This window comes from Quercus robur, chromosome 12 (assembly GCF_932294415.1).
Source record: "Quercus robur chromosome 12, dhQueRobu3.1, whole genome shotgun sequence".
Classification (NCBI taxonomy): Eukaryota; Viridiplantae; Streptophyta; class Magnoliopsida; order Fagales; family Fagaceae; genus Quercus; species Quercus robur.
Window position 1 is genome coordinate 15,402,060 of NC_065545.1, and position 20,923 is coordinate 15,422,982.

The 20,923-nt window shown below is 34.3% G+C and overlaps 2 protein-coding genes across 2 annotated transcripts; both read left to right on the forward strand.

Moving 5' to 3' along the window:
• The first annotated feature begins 7,108 nt into the window (after positions 1–7,108).
• Positions 7,109–8,459, forward strand: LOC126709173 (uncharacterized). The gene is made up of 3 exons (XM_050409286.1): positions 7,109–7,204; positions 7,279–7,395; positions 7,715–8,459. Exons 1-3 carry the CDS (start codon positions 7,133–7,135, stop codon positions 8,162–8,164), a joined length of 639 nt encoding a protein of 212 aa, XP_050265243.1. The 5' UTR covers positions 7,109–7,132; the 3' UTR covers positions 8,165–8,459.
• Positions 8,460–15,406: 6,947 nt separating this feature from the next.
• On the forward strand, positions 15,407–19,830 carry LOC126708188 (uncharacterized). Its single transcript, XM_050407994.1, has 4 exons — positions 15,407–15,627; positions 15,719–15,974; positions 16,469–16,562; positions 16,655–19,830. The coding sequence occupies exons 1-4, from the start codon at positions 15,407–15,409 to the stop codon at positions 19,828–19,830; spliced, it is 3,747 nt and encodes a 1,248-aa protein (XP_050263951.1).
• The last annotated feature ends 1,093 nt before the right edge of the window (positions 19,831–20,923 follow it).

Consider the following 20,923-nt stretch of genomic DNA (forward strand, 5'->3'; position numbering starts at 1 on the left):
TGACTATCAAAAAAAATAGTAGATCACGAGTTGAATTGGGAGTCAAATAAAAAATAAACATGTAAATTGAAAAAAAAAAAAATTATGCTTAAGTTACTAATTAAAATTAAGTCTAAAATTTACATCACAAGTTAAAATTTATGAATAATCTTTTCACTTATTTTATGTACTTTTTGTGAGTCTCACATTATTCTCTATCTCAACTTTATTTCAAATAGTTTAAGTTTCAATTATTTGAAAATAAGTCCTTTTTTTTTCTCTCACATATGCAAATAATTAATAAACTATCTGAAATAAGTAATTCTCAAACAAGCACTATAAAATAAAATAAAAAACTATTGTACCTTTCATGATTAACTTCCTAACTCTCTCAAAAAATTCGTTTTGGAATTTTTGATCAATGAGAGAGAGAGAGAGAGAGAGAGAGAGAGATTATAGAAGTGAAATGAAAATGGATATATGTGTGGGATTTGGGAGTGTGAGATTGTATGCATAACACATTTACTGATTCATGAGGGAGAGAGAGTGGAATTACATAGTGTTTATAGACTGTTGTGTGCTTTGAAAATCTTTAAAACGAAAGGTCTATATGAGAGGTGGTTGGCGGGCAAACTAGTATTAATTAACAAATAAATATGGTGTCACAACCATATTTAGTGTCACAACCATAGTTATTAAACTTAAACATTAATGAGGGTTAGTGGTGGTTCAACTAGTAGATCATGAGTTAACTATTAAAAAAAAATAGTAGTAGATCATGAGTTGAACTGGAAGTTAAATAAAAAAATCAAAAAATAAATATGTAAATTGAAAAAAAAAAACTGTGCTTAAGTTACTAATTAAAATTAAGTCTAAAATTTACATCACGAGTTCATATTTATGGATAGTCTTTTCACTTTTTTTTATGTACTTTTTGTGAGTCTCACATTATTCTTTGTCTCAACTTTATTTCAAATAGTTTAAGTTTCAATTATTTGAAAATAAGTCTTTTTTTCTCTCTCTCGCATATGCAAATAATTAATAAACTATACGAAATAAGTAATTCTTAAATAGGCACTACAAAATAAAATTAAAAAAAAAAAAAAAAAACTATTGTACCTTTCATGATTAACTTCCTAACTCTCTCAAAAATTCGTTTTGGAATTTTTGATGTGAGAGAGAGAGAGAGAGAGAGAGAGAGAGAGAGAGAGAGAGAGAGAGAGATTATAGAAGTGAAATGAAAATGGATATGTGTGTGGGATTTGGGAGTGTGAGATTGTATGCATAACACATTTGTAGTGATTCGTGAGGGAGAGAGAGTGGAATTACATAGTGTTGGTGTTACAATTACAGACTGTTGTGTGCTTTGAAAATCTTAAAAACGAAAGGTCGATATGAGAGGTGGTTGGCGGGCAAACTAGTATTAATTAACAGATAAATATGGTGTCACAACCATATTTAGTGTCACAACCATAGTTATTAAACTTGAACATTAATGAGGGTTAGTGGTGGTTCAACTAGTAGATCATGAGTTAACTATTAAAAAAAATAGTAGTAGATCACGAGTTGAACTGGAAGTTAAATAAAAAATTGAAAAATAAATATGTAAATTGAAAAAAAAAATATGCTTAAGTTACTAATTAAAATTAATTCTAAAATTTACATCATGAGTTCATATTTATGGATAGTCTTTTCACTTATTTTATGTACTTTTTGTGAGTCTCACATTATTCTTTGTCTTAACTTTATTTCAAATAATTTAAGTTTCAATTATTTGAAAATAAGTCATTTTTTATTTTTATTTTTCTCTAACATATGCAAACAATTAATAAACTATCCAAAATAAGTAATTCTCAAACAGGCACTATAAAATAAAATTTAAAAAAAAAACTATTGTACCTTTCATGATTAACTTCCTAACTCTCTCAATAATTCGTTTTGGAATTTTTGATCAAAGAGAGTGAGAGAGAGAGAGAGAGAGATTATAGAAGTGAAATTAAAATGGATATGTGTGTGGGATTTGGGAGTATGAGATTGTATGCATAACACATTTGTAGTGATTCGTGAGGGAGAGAGAGTGGAATTGCATAGTGTTGGTGTTACAGTTACAGATTGTTGTGTGTTTTGAAAATCTTTAAAACGAAAGGTCGATATGAGAGGTGATTGGCGGGCAAACTAGTATTAATTAACAGATAAATATGGTGTCACAACCATATTTAGTGTCACAACCATAGTTATTAAACTTGAGCATTAATGAGGGTTAGTGGTGGTTCAACTAGTAGATCACGAGTTGAACTGGGAGTTAAATAAAATAAATAAATAAATATGTAAATTGAAAAAAAAAAAAAAAAAACTATGCTTAAGGTACTAATTAAAATTGAGTCTAAAATTTACATCACGAGTTCATATTTATGGATAGTCTTTTCACTTATTTTATGTACTTTTTGTGAGTCTCACATTATTCTTTATCTCAACTTTATTTCAAATAGTTTAAGTTTCAATTATTTGAAAATAAATCTTTTTTTTTTCTCTCACATATGCAAATAATTAATAAACTATCTGAAATAAGTAATTCTCAAACAGGCACTATTATAGAATAAAAAAATTAAAAAAAAAAAAAAAAACTATTGTACCTTTCATGATTAACTTCCTAACCCTCTCAAAAAAAAATAATAATAATAATTCCTAACTCTCTACACATGAAGACTTATCCTATGCAATTGTGCATTACCACCCAAATCCAAGTTTTCAACAATAACCCCAGTGGAAAAAATAAATAAATAAATAAGCAACATGTAGATCAATCCATGATGCGGTGGGTGACAACCCCAACACTATTAATAGACTCAAACACAACTATTCTATTATTGCATTGTCACAAAACATCAAAGTATAAGGTCGATATGATAGGTGGTGGCGGGCAAACTAGTATTAATTAACATATAAATATGGTGTCACAACCATATTTAGTGTCACAACCACAGTTATTAAACTCGAGCATTAATGAGGGTTAGTGGTGGTTCAACTAGTAGATCACGAGTTGACTATCAAAAAAAATAGTAGATCACGAGTTGAACTGGGAGTTAAATAAAAAAAATCAAAAAATAAATATGTAAATTGAAAAAAAAAAAAAACTATGCTTAAATTACTAATTAAAATTAAGTCTAAAATTTACATCACGAGTTCATAGTTATGGATAGTCTTTTCACTTATTTTATGTACTTTTTGTGAGTCTCACATTATTCTTTGTCTCAACTTTATTTCAACTAGTTTCAGTTTCAATTATTTGAAAATAAGTCTCTTTTTTTTTTTTCATCTCACATATGCAAATAATTAATAAACTATCCGAAATAAGTAATTCTCAAACAAGCACTATAAAATAAAATTAAAAAAAAAAAAAAAAAACAAAAAAAACAAAACAAAACTATTGTACCTTTCATGATTAACTTCCTAACTCCCTCAAAAAAAAAGAAAAAAAAATTCCTAACTCTCTACACATGAAGACTTATCCTATGCAATTGTGCATTACCACCTAAATCCAAGTTTTCAACAATAACCCCAATAGAAAAAAAAAAAAAAAAAAAATGTAGATCAGTCCATGATGCAGTGGATAACAACCCCAACACTATTAATAGACTCAAACACAACTATTCTATTATTGCATTGTCACAAAACATCAAAGTATATGCTTTAGTTGTGGTTCCTCCATAGTCCATGCTCTCTTCGTCTCTCGCTTTTCGCTGCAATCCTCCCTTCATCCCTATTTCCGAATCAGTATTGTTAGACTGGAACACATTTCCAACCTTAACTCACTGTTTAAAAAAAAAAAAAAAAAAAAAAAAAAAAGGACAGAATGTGAGAGATTAAAAACTAGAGCAAGATAGAACATGACAGATGTGAAGACTTGTCTAAAGCAAGATTAAATTATTTGAAACAATAAACCTGAAACCCCAAAGAGACCTAATAGTTGAGGTCCCAACACAATCTACAAGGCAAAAATCTTAACCAATAAATTCATCTACACAAAAGAATAAAAATAAGTAAATAACAACATAATACATTAGCGATGAACCTAAAATCAAGCATATGACTTTCAAAACAACATTAATGATTAAACACCCAAAAAAAAAAAAAAAAAAAAATCACATTGAACCTCTTGGATTCAAGACTTCCAACCTATAGAGATATAATTATGAATAATGAAGGATTTGATATTGTTAATTTAGATAAGTATAAGAAGTTAAGAGTAGTTAGTTTTTTTAAAAAGTAGTTTAAATTGTAATCAAAAGTATATATCTATACTAGTATTTAAAGAGCTTTCCCTATTTGGATCAGATTGTTTTTTTCCAAAAAGACCCCTCTACTCTAAAATTTAGCAAAACCAAAACTTGAGAATAACACGGTAATAATACCCCCTTAACTCCCACCTGAAACATGGCCTACAAAATATGACAACCCTCCTGGTGGTTTTCAAACTCAACTTGATATCTATTAGAGATTTAAACTGCTACAACTTTCATATTCCTTCGATTACTAAAATACTCAACCCATGTTTTAAACAAAATGGATGGACCAGAGTACAATGTTGATTTTGGAAGTGTTGTGTTTAGGAATGGTCTTTGGATTCCTTTTGTTTCTTTGTCCAATGGTATATTGCCTTGAATCCATTTCTTCCTTTTAATTATTGAATTGCATTAACATGTATTTTATACTCATTTGATTGGGCTTTTTTTTTTTTTTTTTAAATACCAATTTAGGGGTTCATAAATTCTTTAGCCATATGGGGTATGTAGGAAAAAACTTAGCTTTCATAATTCAAAGGGAATTTCCAACAGATGTCCGCACGATTGCAATTTCTTGCATTGTCCGATCATAACCAGAGGTCCAAAGCTGTTATCAGGTCTAACTTTCTTTTATGGGTTTAATAAATCATATATTAAAAAAAAAAAGATAGATGAAGGTGTGAAATTTGATATGCTTTGATATATTTTTTTTCTTTTATCTATTCCACACTTGAAAAAGTAAATCTAATATGTTTTGAGTTTTTTTATTTTTATTTTTTGGTTCTTTAATATTTTCTTCTACTTTGTAAACTAATAGATAAATGTATCTAATATTTTGTTTAGGAAGCAAGGACTATTTAGTGTGGGCATCCTCAAGAACAGAGGTGGTGTATCTTGATTATCTTTACTTTAGCAATTCATCAATGTAGGCAAAGCTGCATACCCAGACTGCTAAGAAAAGGATCGAAAGACTAGGAAAAACAACAAACCACTGAAGCTAGGCATGGAAATCATATTGTTTGTAAAGGGAAGATGTGGTTTAGTTTTTCAAAAATGTAATTTCTTTTTTATTTTTTGGAGTGGGGTTGTTGGGCTAATTTATTGATTAATTAATTAATGTAAATGTTAGTAGAATGGAAGTCTTGTGAGTGGTTTTGGAATATGCAGGTCGTTATCCAGATGACCGTTTTGTATTAATATTAATATTTTTTGTACAAAATTGTGTAATTGTTTATCCTATTTTCTTTAACTAGAAGGATATGGAAATAGAAAAACATTTTAGTCAAAAACAATGCATTTGTCAAGAACCACACTTGGTTTGACAATATTTTTTATGATATATATATATATATATATATATTAGATTTAAGTTATTTTGATTAAATGCAGACATATTTACCTTTTCATTTCTCTTAGTCTTAGATGATTGAGATTTGAGAGATATTCGGATTGATTAATCTAATTGGTCAAGTAATCCTATACTAAAATCAATTTCTTTTAGGTCGGACCAATTAATCCTGCAACTATAAGCAAACTTTGTTACTACTAAGATATGACCATGTACAAACATTCAAATGTGATTTAGTGAAACGATTGCGCATTCAATTTTTTCTTTTCTTTTTTCCCGAATAAAAAGAGGGTATTTTGTGTGGACTCATCAACCTCATGCCACGTGACAACAATAAGTAATATCATGTGTACCATTTGGACTTAATAGGGCTATCATAGTGGGGCACAACACATTCGTTAAAGTACTACTCTAATCACTCAACTCTTGCCAAGTATTATGTTAAACGACAGAGAACTCCTACCACCAAACCACACTCTATGGTGGTGGGCATTCAACTTCTTGATGTTAACGTCGTCAATTCTAGATATTATGGAGGGATCTTGACGATGTTTATAATGGATGTTGATATAGTGCATGGTGCTGAGATAGTGAGTTAGTGATAGTTTGTAGTATGTTACTCAAATTAATTCTTGGACCTTTCTTTTTCATTTGAAATTTCAAATATAAAACTTTTTTTATAGAAGGTTAGAAAAATAAAATACATCTTAAACTTGAGAATTTTTTTTTTTTTTTTTGGTTATAAAAGAAAAAAAGAACAACAACAGCAACGTGGGGTTGTTCAACTTTTTTTATTTATTTAAAATAAATAAATAGTAAACCTATAGTTGCTTTGAAGCAGTAGACTAGTGGGAGAGTGATCATATTTTGTAGGAAATGTTTTGAGTAAGAGTTAGAAATATATTTTTACAGTTTTATTCTCAAGTTTTGCCTCTATTTAAATATAAGCCGTACACCTTTCCGTCTCTCTTGTGTGTGTGTGTGTGTTTGTTTCTCAAAAAAAAAAAAAAAAATGCTAATTGTCTCACATTGCTTAAGAGAATGTGTTGTGTGTAGTATAACTTGTTCCACCTTCCTTTAAAAGTTACCATGGCTTTTGAGTGGAGTTGTGGTGTGCCTTTGTTTTAGAACCTTTTTCCCTCTCCCTTTTGTATGTGTGTGTTTGTTTCTCAAAAAAAAAAAAAAAAAAATATATATATATATATATATATATATGCCGTTGGGTTATTTTAGAACCAAAAAAATGTTTAATACCAACAAGAAAAAGCCCTGAAATAGTAGGATAGAACTATAGATGATGTGTGAAGTTTGGAACTTGCATCCTGTCCCAAAGCGTACTCCAACTTGGGCCAATTTGAAGCCCAAAACTAGTTTGAATTCGGAAGCAGCAAAAGCCCACCTAAAACGACAAAGCCCAATTCTCTAATCTCTCTCAAATCCCGCACTATATATACGGTTCATTTTTCCCATACTCGGTTAAAAATTGAAATTCAAAATCTTTCCGCGAAAACACACAGCAAAAATGAAAGAGCACCAAAAACCAGAGCTCGCGAATCGGAGATTCAAGGACTCCTCGTTGAAGAAGCTCCAGAAGGTACATTTCCAAACCATAATCTCTACGTTTCGAATTCGAATTCGAATTCAGATTCGCTTTTTCTTCTTCTCCAGGTCACGAAGAAGAACTTGAATGCGGTGTTTACGTCAGTTTCCGATGAATCTTCCAAGGATGAGTTATCTTCGATTTCTGAGATCTCGGAATCTAATCACGCCGGAGATATCACAGATGTAAGATTCAATTTCCAATCCAATCCAAATTTCAAGCTGTGTGTACATTTTTATGTGAAAAATTGCATTCATGTAATCTATTTTGCACGCAAATTCATCTTTATCTATATATAAGTTTGATAGTCGTGTTGTTTGATGCTTAATTTTCGTTGATTACTCTTTCGTATTCACTATCAACGAAATTAGAACGATTACGAACGTGTTAAGCTTTGAATTCAATACCAATTTGTACTGTTTGGTTTCTGAGAAAATATAGGAAATGAAGACAGAAGAAAAATTTTCACATAATGTAGTTTGAATTCTGTGTTTCATTTTCTAGAGCTTCTCAATGACGATGAGTCCGACTCCTACAGCTTCGTCAGAATCGCTGCTTCCTTCTGATCTCACTCCATCTTCTACGGTCACTACTGAAAATGACGAACCAGGAAAGCTTGCAATGAATCTGTACAGATCAAGCGAACTGGATGGTTCGAAGAACAGATCTGTGGAGATGGAGATTGTGGTTGATTTTCTCAAAAAAGCTCGATCTCAGGCCTCGAACTCGGTGGACGTAGATACTCGATCAAAGAAGCTTCTGGATGCGCTGTTGAGTATCATTGTAGACGAGTTCTACGCTCAGCCAGAGAAGAAAGATCGCTTTGCTGAACTCATCGCTATGAAAAAACAAATTGTGCTTCTCTGTTTCGTGTTTTGGATCCTTGCGATGGCTATGACTTTCTTCTTCAGTTCAAGAGTCGAAAACTCATTCCGTGGACCTCCTCCGACTTGAACTATAGTGGTGAGAACTTTCATCACACTGATTCTGCTTGGAACTGTATAGTCCCGCACTGACAAGATGTGTAAATGGATAAGTGATTTGGTTGAGTACTGTTTCACAAAATTGAATTGAAAACTTGGTTAATGCAGCACACTACTCATATGAATTGTTAAATTTTCGTGTTTCGTATTGATTGTGATGTAAGCTCTCTGAATTTCCTGTATGGGATGTATAAATTCAAGCTCTGATGCCTTGGCCTACGATTGCGACATATATATGGTAGTGACAAATTTGTAGTTTAATAGTTCTATTGGGTCTTGATTTACAAAAACTTTCTAATTTTTTCTCTTAGGTTATGAATATTTTTTTGTTTATGATCTGTGACATTTTCTGTTTTTCTGTGGGGAAAACAAAATCCCTAAAAAGAATTATTAATTCAGTTCCTGATGATGGCTGGGTTTTGGAACTATGTGAAATATGTACTTCTGTGGAAAAATTTCTACCAAATATGATGCTTAAAAGTGTAAAAACATTATTAACCATTTAACCTGCCAGCATCATTCAATATATCTAGTCATGATTTATGTTGCCCCCTGATCAATGAATTATAAAAAGCATTTAGATACTTTTCCCTGTCCTTATCTCAACATGTTAAACAAGCATCTTCATTATGTTGTCTGTCTTTTGAGTTTCAGAAACCAGGCTGAGTTGGATATTCATCAGACTAACTGAGCTCAAGTAGCCATAGCACATCTGTTCGGCCTGTTAATGCGACCAATGGTTAGTTCTTAGCCTATTCAGATTAAGCTAAGATCTTACACTTGCACCTGTACCAAGTGCCCCACACCCCAAATAATGAAGTTTATAACACTGCTAACTACAGCTTGCAACTCAGATCAAATGCTGGCTTGATTCATTTTTGTTTTTTCCTGATACATGTCATACTTAAGTAGATGCAAAATTACAAACCAACTCTGTTTGATGTTATAGTTGATACTACTGGAGTCGCTTAGTAGCCTTTTCAATTTTGCTTGGTAGTACTTGTTAGAAGTTATTACAATTTACTTTTAAACTGTTGAGCCTGTTGGGATTCATTAGGTTTTAAATGAGCAAACCCCAGCCGTAGATTTGTTCTTCTGACTACACAGTTTCTCATTTCTAGTTAATTTTTTACTTTTTTCTTCTGTCAGTCCTGTGCTTGGGTAAGATAGATTTCCAGTTGGGAAGACTCAAAAAATTAAATTCCTAAGGCATGACATCAATCCCTACTTTCTTTCTATTACTTTACATTTACAATCTCCTTGTACGGCCAATTTCAAAAGAGCACAGTTGTATGATATCTTTTGAACCTACTTTCTTCGAATTAAATTCCAGAGCTAGCGATAACCCGTGTTCCCATTTTTGTCCCGACTGCCAAAACCTGTAAGGAACCAAGTTTCAGATAAAAGTGCTTGATCAACTTGTCTTGCCAGTCCAAATACGTCTCTTTGAAACGAAAATGAAAGAATAGCAAGCACAACTATGAAGCAAGACATCTATACTTCATATGTAGTCTTGTTGCTGAATGAATATAAGAGCTCAAAAGTAATATTGCATCTTACACATAAAGTAAACAGGCTTTGCTATCAAGTAAATGAACTTATTGTGATATTAACTGTTCAAAACATTATTGTATTTGTAATGTCCATATTGATGGCAAGTGGCCTCGTGTTTAAGTATCTTAATGAGGTGTGGATGGCTATATATAGGCCTTCCAGACCTAGCCTTCCACACCTTCACAACCATGCAAACATTGTAACATTAAATTTTCCTTTTTCATGATTTTTGTCATTACATTGAACCCATTCTTGGTGTTCTTGCATAAAATGTATCTACAATAAGGTTCATTCTTTTTTATAATAGATTAAGTTTGCATAATTATATCACTATTAGAAAGCATTATCATATTTATTTGTGTTAATTCATGCATAAAAATACTTATTTAATTTGATTTTTGAATAATGTTAAATAGTTAACTTTTTGCTTAAAATGAATTTTAATGTACGAATATGTCTTTTGTTGGAAAATAAAATTAAATGTAGCAGTTCCCCCTCCTAGAACATTAAAGTTAACATTACTGTATTCACGGCAACCACATTCTTTTTGGGTTGTATTTTGGTCTTTCACTCATATTTAGCATTGCATAATGGGTAGAAAAATATTGGAGGTTGCACATAAAATGTACAAGTGTCTAATTATTTTCCTATATTCTCACTTTGCGGTTGGTTGGGGGAGTTAAGTTATTTTATTTTTAATCTTAAATGAGACATAATGGAAAATCAAGATGTTATATCTAGAATCCAAAAGGATATTCAACCCATAAGTTGATAGAATAGGATCTCAAGACATATTACGAAAATATAGGGGGGTGTTTGGTAAGTGTTTCTAAACAACAATTTTCAGTTTTTAAACAATATTTCACGTATTTCCACACATTTTTTCATCCATACGTATTTTCATAAAAGTTTTTAAATAACAATTTTCAGTTTTTAAACACATGTACCAAACGGACCCATAGTCATGCTTTTCCAAAATCAGTTGCCCAAATACCTTCATGATGATTTACACGTTATCTACTTAATCATTCTTCAACATTTCTTCTTCACATAGCCCAAGCATATTGGCTTACATAAAACATCAAAGTACAATATATACGACAACTTTTAAGAAATTATCCAACACGACATGAGCTTGGGGCCCAAACGCCACAACCAGAATAGTTTTGAAATTCAAATATACTATAGCATGAATTCAGGTAATGCGATCCTTGAACAATATATTTTTAATAATAAAAAAAGTTGATAATTAAGACAAGAGGCACTAGGAAATTTCCATATAGCGGGTCTTTCTCTTCCACCAATGTTGGCATTTATCTAATTGAATCTGAAACCATTGTAAAGTGCAACTTTGTAAACAAAGTGGGTAAAAAATAGCATGGCAAGAAAGAAAATACAAAGATTTGTTATGGTTCTGTACTCCTAAGCATGTCCATTACATTGACATAGTCACCAAGGAATCATGTGTATCTAAACGTCTCCCACCATATTGTATAACGTATATAATCAACACAATCACAATTAGAAATTGCAATTAATGGTTTTAGAATATATATACACACACTCAAAGTCCACCATAATCTCAACTAATTAATAGATTACGCAACATCTGATAAAATATCTAAACTCTTGTGCTAATGAGTAATGCTACAATCACAAACTATTTTACAACATTTTTACAAAATATTAATGTGGTCAATCTTTTATTGATTTTCATCTAAAGACTAGCCAATGCCAATTTTACTGGTATATATATAAATTCATAGATTTCAAAATTAGGCAAGAATTTATTATCTATTAATTACTTAAATTGTTATGAGAATAACTTGAAAACTCCAAAGTAACATATTCTACACATAAAGCAACCCAAAAGGATACAAAATCAATCAATTTAATGATTCTCAATACTTTTATCTAATTAATTTTATATGATCAATTAAGTTAAAAAATCAATATTACATTCCTATGTAGTTTGTAAAAATTATAATTTACACAATTTTCCTAATATCCTAAGTAGGAACTCAAAAAAATAAAAATAGATTTCTCACAAAAATTGAGTTTTGAATAATATAATTGATTTCTTTCATAGGAAAGAGAATTATGAATCAAGGGTTTTTTTTTTTTTTTTTCCCTGATAATTTGATAGTTGAGGGTGGGGGGATTTGAATCCTACATGTCTTTGTTAAAAATATTAAGATGTAACAACTTGTTGAGGTCCTCCAACACTCGAACACTCTTCTTTTTATGGTTATGCATGGATCATTTTTTTGTGCCCGACTTAAAATCTTGTCAAATGCTTTGAACACCCGACCTCAACGACTTTTGATTAATTTTCGTCCAAATTTATTTCTCACTTCTCATTCATCTATCTTAGTTTTAGTCCCTCCATTATGCATTAATGATATATATATGTTAAACGAGTGTGTCCACATCTTTTTGAGTATTTGACTATTCCATTAGGTGTATGCAGTCCTCCCATCCCACATGCACCAGATTATTACAAGAAGAAATCTCATGGGGGTGCCCCCAAGATGTTGGCAAGAAGTTTCGAACCCAGAATCTCATAGATATCATGAGGCCTTAGGAACCATTAAGCCAACCTCTTGGGGTTGCATTAATGATATTTCAACCTAGATAAAGTTTGGCAACAAATATGGTTATAGCCTAAGACTACAATTCCACTTAATATCTTTTTATTAAATGTAAATTTTGACAAATTCAACATTGGATTACATTTTCTTCTTGTATCCTCTATATTTGCGAAATTTTCAAAAGATCAAAGATCAATAAATTTGTCATCAATGAAATGTTCAAATTACAAGTTTTTGTAATCTTAGGCTACAACTAAGTTTGTAGCCAAAGTTTGTCCTTTCAACCCAATCAATTTAAACATATGGATTGAAATTGCGTGAGATTACAAAATTGGCTCTGGCATGAAAACGACTTCAATTCAATCACGAAAGATTCGCGCGGTGTAGAATTTGTTGGTTTCTTATGCAACGTAACAAGGATGAGATCCATAATTTTATTGGTTTATTTTGCATTTGGCCAAAACTCAAAAGTAAGTAATTAGCTAAAGAAATAATTAAAGCAAACCCTTAATACTCGCTTTCTTTACCAATTTTAGTAATTAAGTCATTAACTCTTCTTATTAAAAAAAAAAAAAAAAAAAAACATTAACTCTCTACTCTACATCATCATCTTCATCCTCTCTCCCCCTCTCAAATGGCCTCGTGTTCTATGTACTTTCACCCTCAACAATTAATGGAAATTAGGGGGCAAGTTTAGGAACAAATGAAAGTTTTTTTTTTTTTTTTTAATTTTTAAATTTGAGAGTAGGAGTATTGCTTCACTCATTTGCTGCCACCAGTGAAGCTGTTCTTTGATGGGGCTATGGCTTCCATGTACCAATGACGGAGTGGAACAAGAATTTTTGTTGATCATTATATTATATCTGTTCTTCCCTTCCTACTCCCCTTCTTATAGATATAAAGACTCTCGTTCGGTTTCAGTTCTTATAAAATAATTAATATAACATATCTTGACCTTGAATCACAAATCTGAAATTTGATTTTAATTAGATAAAAGCTCTTAAAGGTAGCATGTATAGTCTAGCTTTATGGTTGGCATGGTGATTGATTTACTAAATAAAAAAAATCCATTGAACTTTGGGGCTAGCTTGACAACTTTGTGTTTCTTGTTGTAGAGCTAGCGATTTGCCCTTAGATCTTAGTTGGGTATACAATTTAACAATTTTATAATTAGAAGTTGCTTTCTTTCATATGGGAATGCCTTCCATGGTCAATTGTTCAAATGAAAAGTGGACAACAACGGAAGAGAGAGAATGGAAGCTGAGTACTGCAATGAACCACCAAGATCAAGTGAGGAAGAAGATGAGCTGGGATGCAGTGTTAAGAAATTCAAAGAAAGCAGTGGAGATAAGCAGATTAATCCACCCAAGAATACTACCAGTTATAAGGATAGGCTTGTGGGAGACATTCTTGGAGCCTATGAGCAAGCTTTTAAGTTGGATAATGTCTGGGATGATGGAGAGGAGCCAGATACAGAGGTGGAACCCCTCATTGAAGGAATGGCAGAAGTGAAGCTGTCTAAGAAGACTAAGGCGCGTATAAGGGCCCCATGGTCAAAGGCTTTAATAGTGAAAGTGTTTGGTAGAATTGTTGGATTCAACTATCTCACTTTCAAGCTTAATGCACTATGGAAACCTGCAACTAGGATGGACTGTGTCAATCTTGGAAAGGATTACTTCTTGATAAAGTTTTATTGTTCAGATGATTATGATAAAGTGCTTCGTGGAGGTCCTTGGTTTATTAGTGAGCACTTCTTAGCCATCAAGCCTTGGGAACCTTACTTCAGAGCCTCAGATGATTATCTAAAGTCTGTTGCTGTGTGGGTGAGGTTTTCAGAATTACCTATTGAGTTTTATGATATGGAAGTATTGAAGGAAATAGGTAGTGCTATTGGCCCAGTGCTTCGTATTGATTCATACACGGCCACTGGATCACATGGTAGCTATGCAAGACTCTGTATACAAATTGACCTGGACAAGCCCTTAATCAATTCCATTAGGTTAGGTAGATTGGTGCAACAGGTAAAATATGAAGGTATTTCTTCCCTCTGTTTTTGCTGTGGGAGGCTTGGGCACAAGAAGGAGAACTGCTAGTGTCAGGTTAAGGAAAAAGAAAAAAATGGGCATACTGAAGAGAAGAGTCCGAATAAGTCAGAGGAGGAAGATAAGCCAGATGATAGTGTAGCAGAGAAAAGCCCGAGCCAAGTTAGTGAGGAGGATAAGTCAGATCCTAACTTTGGTCCGTGGATGTTGGTTTCAAGGAAAAGGAGTTTGGTTAGAAATGGGCGGTCCAGATCGTCCTTTGGAAATGAGGTTAAGGATGATGTCAGTCTAAGGGGCATGAGCGTCCAAAGAGGTGAAAAATTAGAGGGTAGTTCAGCCATTCCCATTAAAGAAAGTGTGTTGTCCACTCAATCCACTCAGTTTGAGCACGTTTGTGCTGTGAGGAGCGTTCCTGGCCAAGGGATGGCACCGAATGAAGATATGGGAAATCTGGAGATGAGGTTCAATGCGTCAAGTCCGAATTAGGGAGATGGGGTGACATGAACTGATGGGAAGCTTCAGTTGGGTGTCTCGGGCTCAGGTTCAAGAAGCAATAGAAGTACTAGAGGGAAGGGCACTAAGTCATTGAAGAGACAATACCCATCTTCTTCTGCGTCTTCATAGAGAGCTGGGTCTTCCAAAAATCTGTAGAAAAGAGAGAATGGAGGGGTTCCGTGTGGGTCGAAGCAGTCCGATTTGCAGTCCGAGAAGGAGTGGCTGGGCGATCTGGCATTGGAGTAGGCTAGTGGAGGTTCCAGACGAAGTCATTCTCCAAATAAAGGCATCTCCGACGAAGGACTTGGAGTGGTGCGAAGGGGAATGGGGATCGGCGTGGAAGAATATTTTCCCAATCACTCCGGAGAGCCGCAAAACAGGGACAATAGCGCTGGATCATCCGGCTTGGGGTCTAACGGCCAACCCATGATGGAACTTCATAACGGACGTGCCTTTAATTTCATGGGAGGAGTCCGAAGCCTTGAGCAAGTAGAGAAGGCCATCGGTGGTGCCACACTTTGACAAATCCGGATGGTTGATTCAGGAAAGGAAGTTAGTGGACCAGAGGGGTATGGCAACGGCATTAATGGGGAATCACCCAATGTTGAAACTAATTTAGATTCTCATTCCGGTGGAGGAGTGCGATGTGTTGATAAGTTGCAAGGAAGAGGTGATGGGAATATTGAAGCACATGTTGATATGGAAACCGGAGTGGAAACACTCGAAGGAATTGTTGAGGAGGTTGGGATGGAGTATGGTGGAAGCTGCAACTATGAATCCTAGTCGTGTCGAGATTCCGATGGGTCAGTTTGTGAAGATGAACATTCTAATGTGGAATTGCAGAGGTGCATTGAATCTGGATTTTAAGAGGAGGGTGTTTGAAATGGCTGTGAACCATCAGCCGTCGATAATGGTTATAACAGAGACTAGAGTAGAGGGTAGCAGAGCTGAGAAGATAATTGAAGTGCTTCCATTTTATGGCTTTATCACCACGGAAACTATTGGGTACGCGGGTGGATTATGGATTTTGTGGAGAAGAGAAGATGCGGAAGTTAATCTGTTATCTGCTATAGAACAGGAAATACATGTGACGATAAAGGTATGTGCATCAAACCTTTCTTGGTTATTTACAGCAATATATGCTAGTCCGTGTTTAGCTGAGAGGAGAATCCTGTGGTCTAGTATAGATAAGGTTGGGCAATTGCATAATCTTCCTTGGTTAATGATTGGGGATTTTAATGAAATTCTAGGTGGGGAGGATAAATTTGGGGGGAACCAAATTAATTTAAACAAGGCCCTTGAGTTTAAAGAATGTCTGGATTCATGTAATTTTGTAGACCTTGGGTTTGCTAGACCTAAGTTTACCTAGACTAATAAAAGACAAATTTTGGATTTGATTTGGAAAGACTGGATAGATGCTTTTCCAATCCAATCTGGAGAATTTTGTACCCTGAGGCGGTGGTAACACATCTTCCTAGAACCTTCTCAGATCATCATCCTGTCTTGATGGAATTATGGAAACCTAATGCTAATGGTTTGGAGCGGCCTTTCTGTTTTCAAACTATGTGGTTACTTCATCCGGATTTCTATAAGATCGTTAGAGAAGCCTGGCCGGAAGGTGCTAATTTAAAAGTGGCCACTACTGATTTTATTAAGAAGGCTAAGAAATGGAATTTTGAGGTTTTTGGTAATATTTTTGCGAAGAAAAAAAGGGTGCTAGCCAGGTTGAATGGTACACAAAAGGCTTTGGCTAACAATCCTACTGAATCTCTTATGAAGTCCAACTTATTGAAGAGTACTCCTCTATTTTGCTTCAAGAAGAGGAGTTTTGGGCCCTTAAGTCTAGGATTAATGCTGCTGCCTTTGGGGACCGAAACACATCTTATTTTCATATGAATATGGTGGTGAGGAGGCAAAGAAATAAAATAAGGTGTTTGAAGGATGGTATGGGTGAATGGATAGTTGAGGAAGAGGCAGAGAAGGAGCATATTTTAAAGGGGTTTATGAAGCTTTATGCTATGGGTTTGGAGATGTCCTACAGATGCTCCACTGTTTCTGAGTTCTCCGGTAGTTTTCTCTCTGAAGCATATAGGAGTTGGACGGGAAGGGAAGTGGTGGATGAAGATGTGAGGAGTGGTTTGTGGGCTTTGAGGCCTTTTAAAGCACTAGGGCTGGATGGGATCCATGCTAGCTTCTATCAGCATTTTTGGCATGAGGTGGGGAACTCAGTTTGTGAGGAGGTGAAAAAGATTTTCAGGGATGGTATGGTTCCGGACCAGCTTAATGAGACACTTGTGACATTAATTCCGAAATGTAAAAGCCCTGAGTCCCTGAATAATTATAGACCGATTAGCCTTTGCAACTCAGTTTATAAAATTGTTTCTAAGATTCTAGTGGAGAGGATCAAACCGTATCTTAATAAGCTTGTTTCCCCTATCCAAACAGCATTTGTGCCGGGAAGGAAAGGATTAGATAACATTTTAGTCGCTCAAGAGCTTTTCTATGCGTTGGATAATAAAAAAGGCAAGGAGGGGTATATGGCCATTAAAGTTGATTTGGAGAAAGCGTATGATAGAATGGAGTGGTGTTTTATACACAAAGCTCTATGTGCTTTCCATTTTCCTCAAAATCTGATTAAGGTAATAATGAGTTGTGTCACCTCCACCAAGGTGTCTATTTTGTTTAATGGAGGGAAGTTGGAAGCTTTTAGTCCTTCAAGAGGTCTTCGACAAGGAGATCCTTTATCGCCGTATCTCTTTATCTTGTGCATGGAGTACTTAGGCCATTTAATTGAGAAGAAATGTATGGAGGGAGTGTGGAAGCCTTTGAAAGCCTCGAGAGAAAATATTGGTATCTCCCACCTCTTTTTTGCGGATGATTTACTTCTATTTGCTAAAGTAGATGAGGATGCTTGTGAAGCTATATCGGAAGTGTTGGATGAATTTTGTGAGGAGTCGGGTCAAAAAGTGAGTATGGAGAAGTCAAGAATCTACTTTTCCCCTAATGTGCAAGCCGAAATTAAGAGCGGAGTCTGCTCAAGGTTGGGAATTCAAGCCACGACAAATATTGGGAATTATCTTGGATTCCCAATCAAACATAAAGGGGTTCCAAGAAATAGAATGAACTTTATAGTTGAGAGAGTTATGAGCAAGTTGGCTAGTTGGAAGACTAGATTCCTTTCATTTGCAGGCAGATCGGTTTTAGTGAAATCAGTCATGTCTACTATGCCGAATTATGTAATGCAGGCCGCTGTCCTTCCTGCTCACCTTTGTGACAAATTGGATAAAATTAATCGGGACTTCTTGTGGGGTTCAACTAGTGAAAAGAGAAGACTTCATTTGGTAGGGTGGAGTAAGATTATTAGGCCGAAGGAAGAGGGAGGACTTGGAATTCAAGCTGCGAAAATCAAGAACTTGGCATTATTAGCAAAGTTTAATTGGAGGCTGAATCAGGAAAAAGAAAGTCTATGGGCTAAGGTTATTCTGAAGAAGTATTGTTCAACGGATAGAAGGAGAGCTAGAGACCCGGAGAAGTTGCCATGTTCTCCAAATTGGAGAGCCATAAAAGCTGGGTTTCAGACCTTCGCTGAGAGTATTTGTTGGGGGGTGGGGAATGGAGAAAGAATTAAGATTTGGGCGGATAGTTGGATAAGGGGATGCTCATTGAGAGAACTGATTGAAGGCCCTTTGACTCCAAGGGAGATGGATATGAAGTTGTCAGATTTATTTCTTGATTCGGAGCAAGGGTGGAAGTGGGATGCTATATCCTTTGAGTTGCCGGTTTGTATTAAAGATAGGATTAAAGTTATTCCAAGGCAACTGGTTGGAAGAGGAGAAGATGTGATTATGTGGAAGCGTACTAAGGATGGAGAGTTTACTACTAATTCTGCCTATGCTTGGCTGAATGGACCCCAACAAGAGGAGACTAATTTCCAAGGGCAGTGGATATGGAAGATAGATATGTTGCCAAGGATTATTAATTTTCTTTGGCTGTGTATGCATGAAAGTTTGCCTGTTAGATCGGTTTTGGCTAGGAGGGGAATAACATGGGAGAGTTGCTGCCCTTTATGTAACAATTTTCCGGAAACTATTAGTCATTTATTGAAAGAGTGTGTGGTGGCAAAAAATTTCTGGTTTAAACTTAGAGTCCCCCATGATATGGTTAGTTCTTTTGCTGATATGGACTTGATTGAATGGCTAAAAGTTAATTGCCAAAGTAAGACGTTACATTACTCTTTTGTGCCGTGGTCTTATGTTTTTTCATTTGCTATTTGGAATTTGTGGAAACATAGAAATGGTATGGTGTTTAATAATAATATTGTCAATGGAAGCTTAGATATTGTTAGTAAAAATCAAGCCTTGGAATATTACTACTGTGTGGGTAAGGCTAGGAGTAAGAAGAATATGGTGGTTTGTAATGTCAGGTGGGAAAAACCTCCCTTAGGATGGTGTAAATTAAATACTGATGGGGCTTCCTTTGGCAATCCGGGAAGGGCAGGAGGAGGGGGTGTGATAAGAGATAGTGAGGGTAGATGGTTGAAAGGCTTTGCTCGGTCTATTGGCTTCACAACCAGCATTACAGCAGAATTTTGGGCTTTAAGGGATGGTTTATTGCTGGTTGTCCAAATGGGAGTGCAGAAGCTTGTGATTGAATTAGATGCTAAGGTGGTAGTTGAGCTGGTGCAGTCTTACTCTCCTTCTAATGCATTTTATTCTTCATTGTTGGCTGATTGTAGGTCGCTTCTAGACAAGTTTCAGCACTACAGGGTGCAGCACGCATTCAGGGAAGTGAATAAAGTTGTTGATGCTATGGCTAAGTTAGGTGGAGTGGTGCAAGATCATTTTGTAGTTTGGGATATTCCCCTATCTAATGTAATATCAACTTTTGTGTATTCTGATACTAATGAGGAAAGTATATGTAGGCTTGCTGCCTCTAACTTAGCCATTTTGGCTTAGTTGTTTAATAATATTTCATTTTAACCAAAAAAAAAAAAAAATGCCTTCCATGGTCGATGCTTTCTGTCCGTCATTGGTGGTGCCACAATTTCACTGGAGGCTGCAAGTGTAAACTTTTTTTCAAGTTACATCAATTGTAAACTTAAACTCATTTCTCTCTTGAATCAAATTCATTAATTAGAGAGAGAGATAGAAAGTAGAAAAAATAATATAATATTCTCTAAAATTAATTTGGTTAGCTAGTGTGGCAAACAATAAATGTTTAATGATGACATAAATAGTTGGCATTTTTTAATTGTTAGATCTCATAGAAATCTACAGTCTAAAAATTGTGTAATTCTTGTGAAGTTACATCAGGTGTAACTTGAATCCATCTCTCTCTCTCTCTCTCTCTCTCTCTCTCTCTCTCTCTCTCTCTCTCTCTCTCTCTCTCTCTCTATATATATATATATATATAGTCTTATAGTCATAAATAATTTTATGTTAATCTTTATCTATTTCTTACTTTCTCAATCCTTTTGGCTTAGATCAAGTCTTGATCTATTCACCTGCAAGTCACTTTTATTTTGGACTAAAATGGATCGAATTGACCAAAATGGACCAAAATAAACTGAAAATAACTAAAGTAGACCGAATGGACCAAAACGGACTGAAGTGAATCGAATGGATCGAAGTGGAACCAAATGACTGAAACAGACCAAATTGGAGCGAAATAGAACAAAGTGGACTGATTTTTTTTTTTTTTTTTTTAATAAAAAATTCCGGCACATACAAAATTTGCTCCACTTAATATATTTGATATAGATAATGAGGTCAAAAACATGATAAATTATGTTTCACGTAATTAAGAAAATGATTGCAATGATCCCAAAATTATTAACTCTCTAATACAAATGATTAACAAAAGGCCTAGGATCTTTTCAAAAAAAAAAAAAAAGGCCTAGGATCACTTTGTAGAATCTAATACAACAAATGTGAGATTGCATCATGTTAGTAATTGTACATTTCATTCTTCGACATATAATGCAGTCACATTTAATTTGATATAAAAATATTATCATTCTTTTTTTCACTATTAATTGTTCAACTTTTT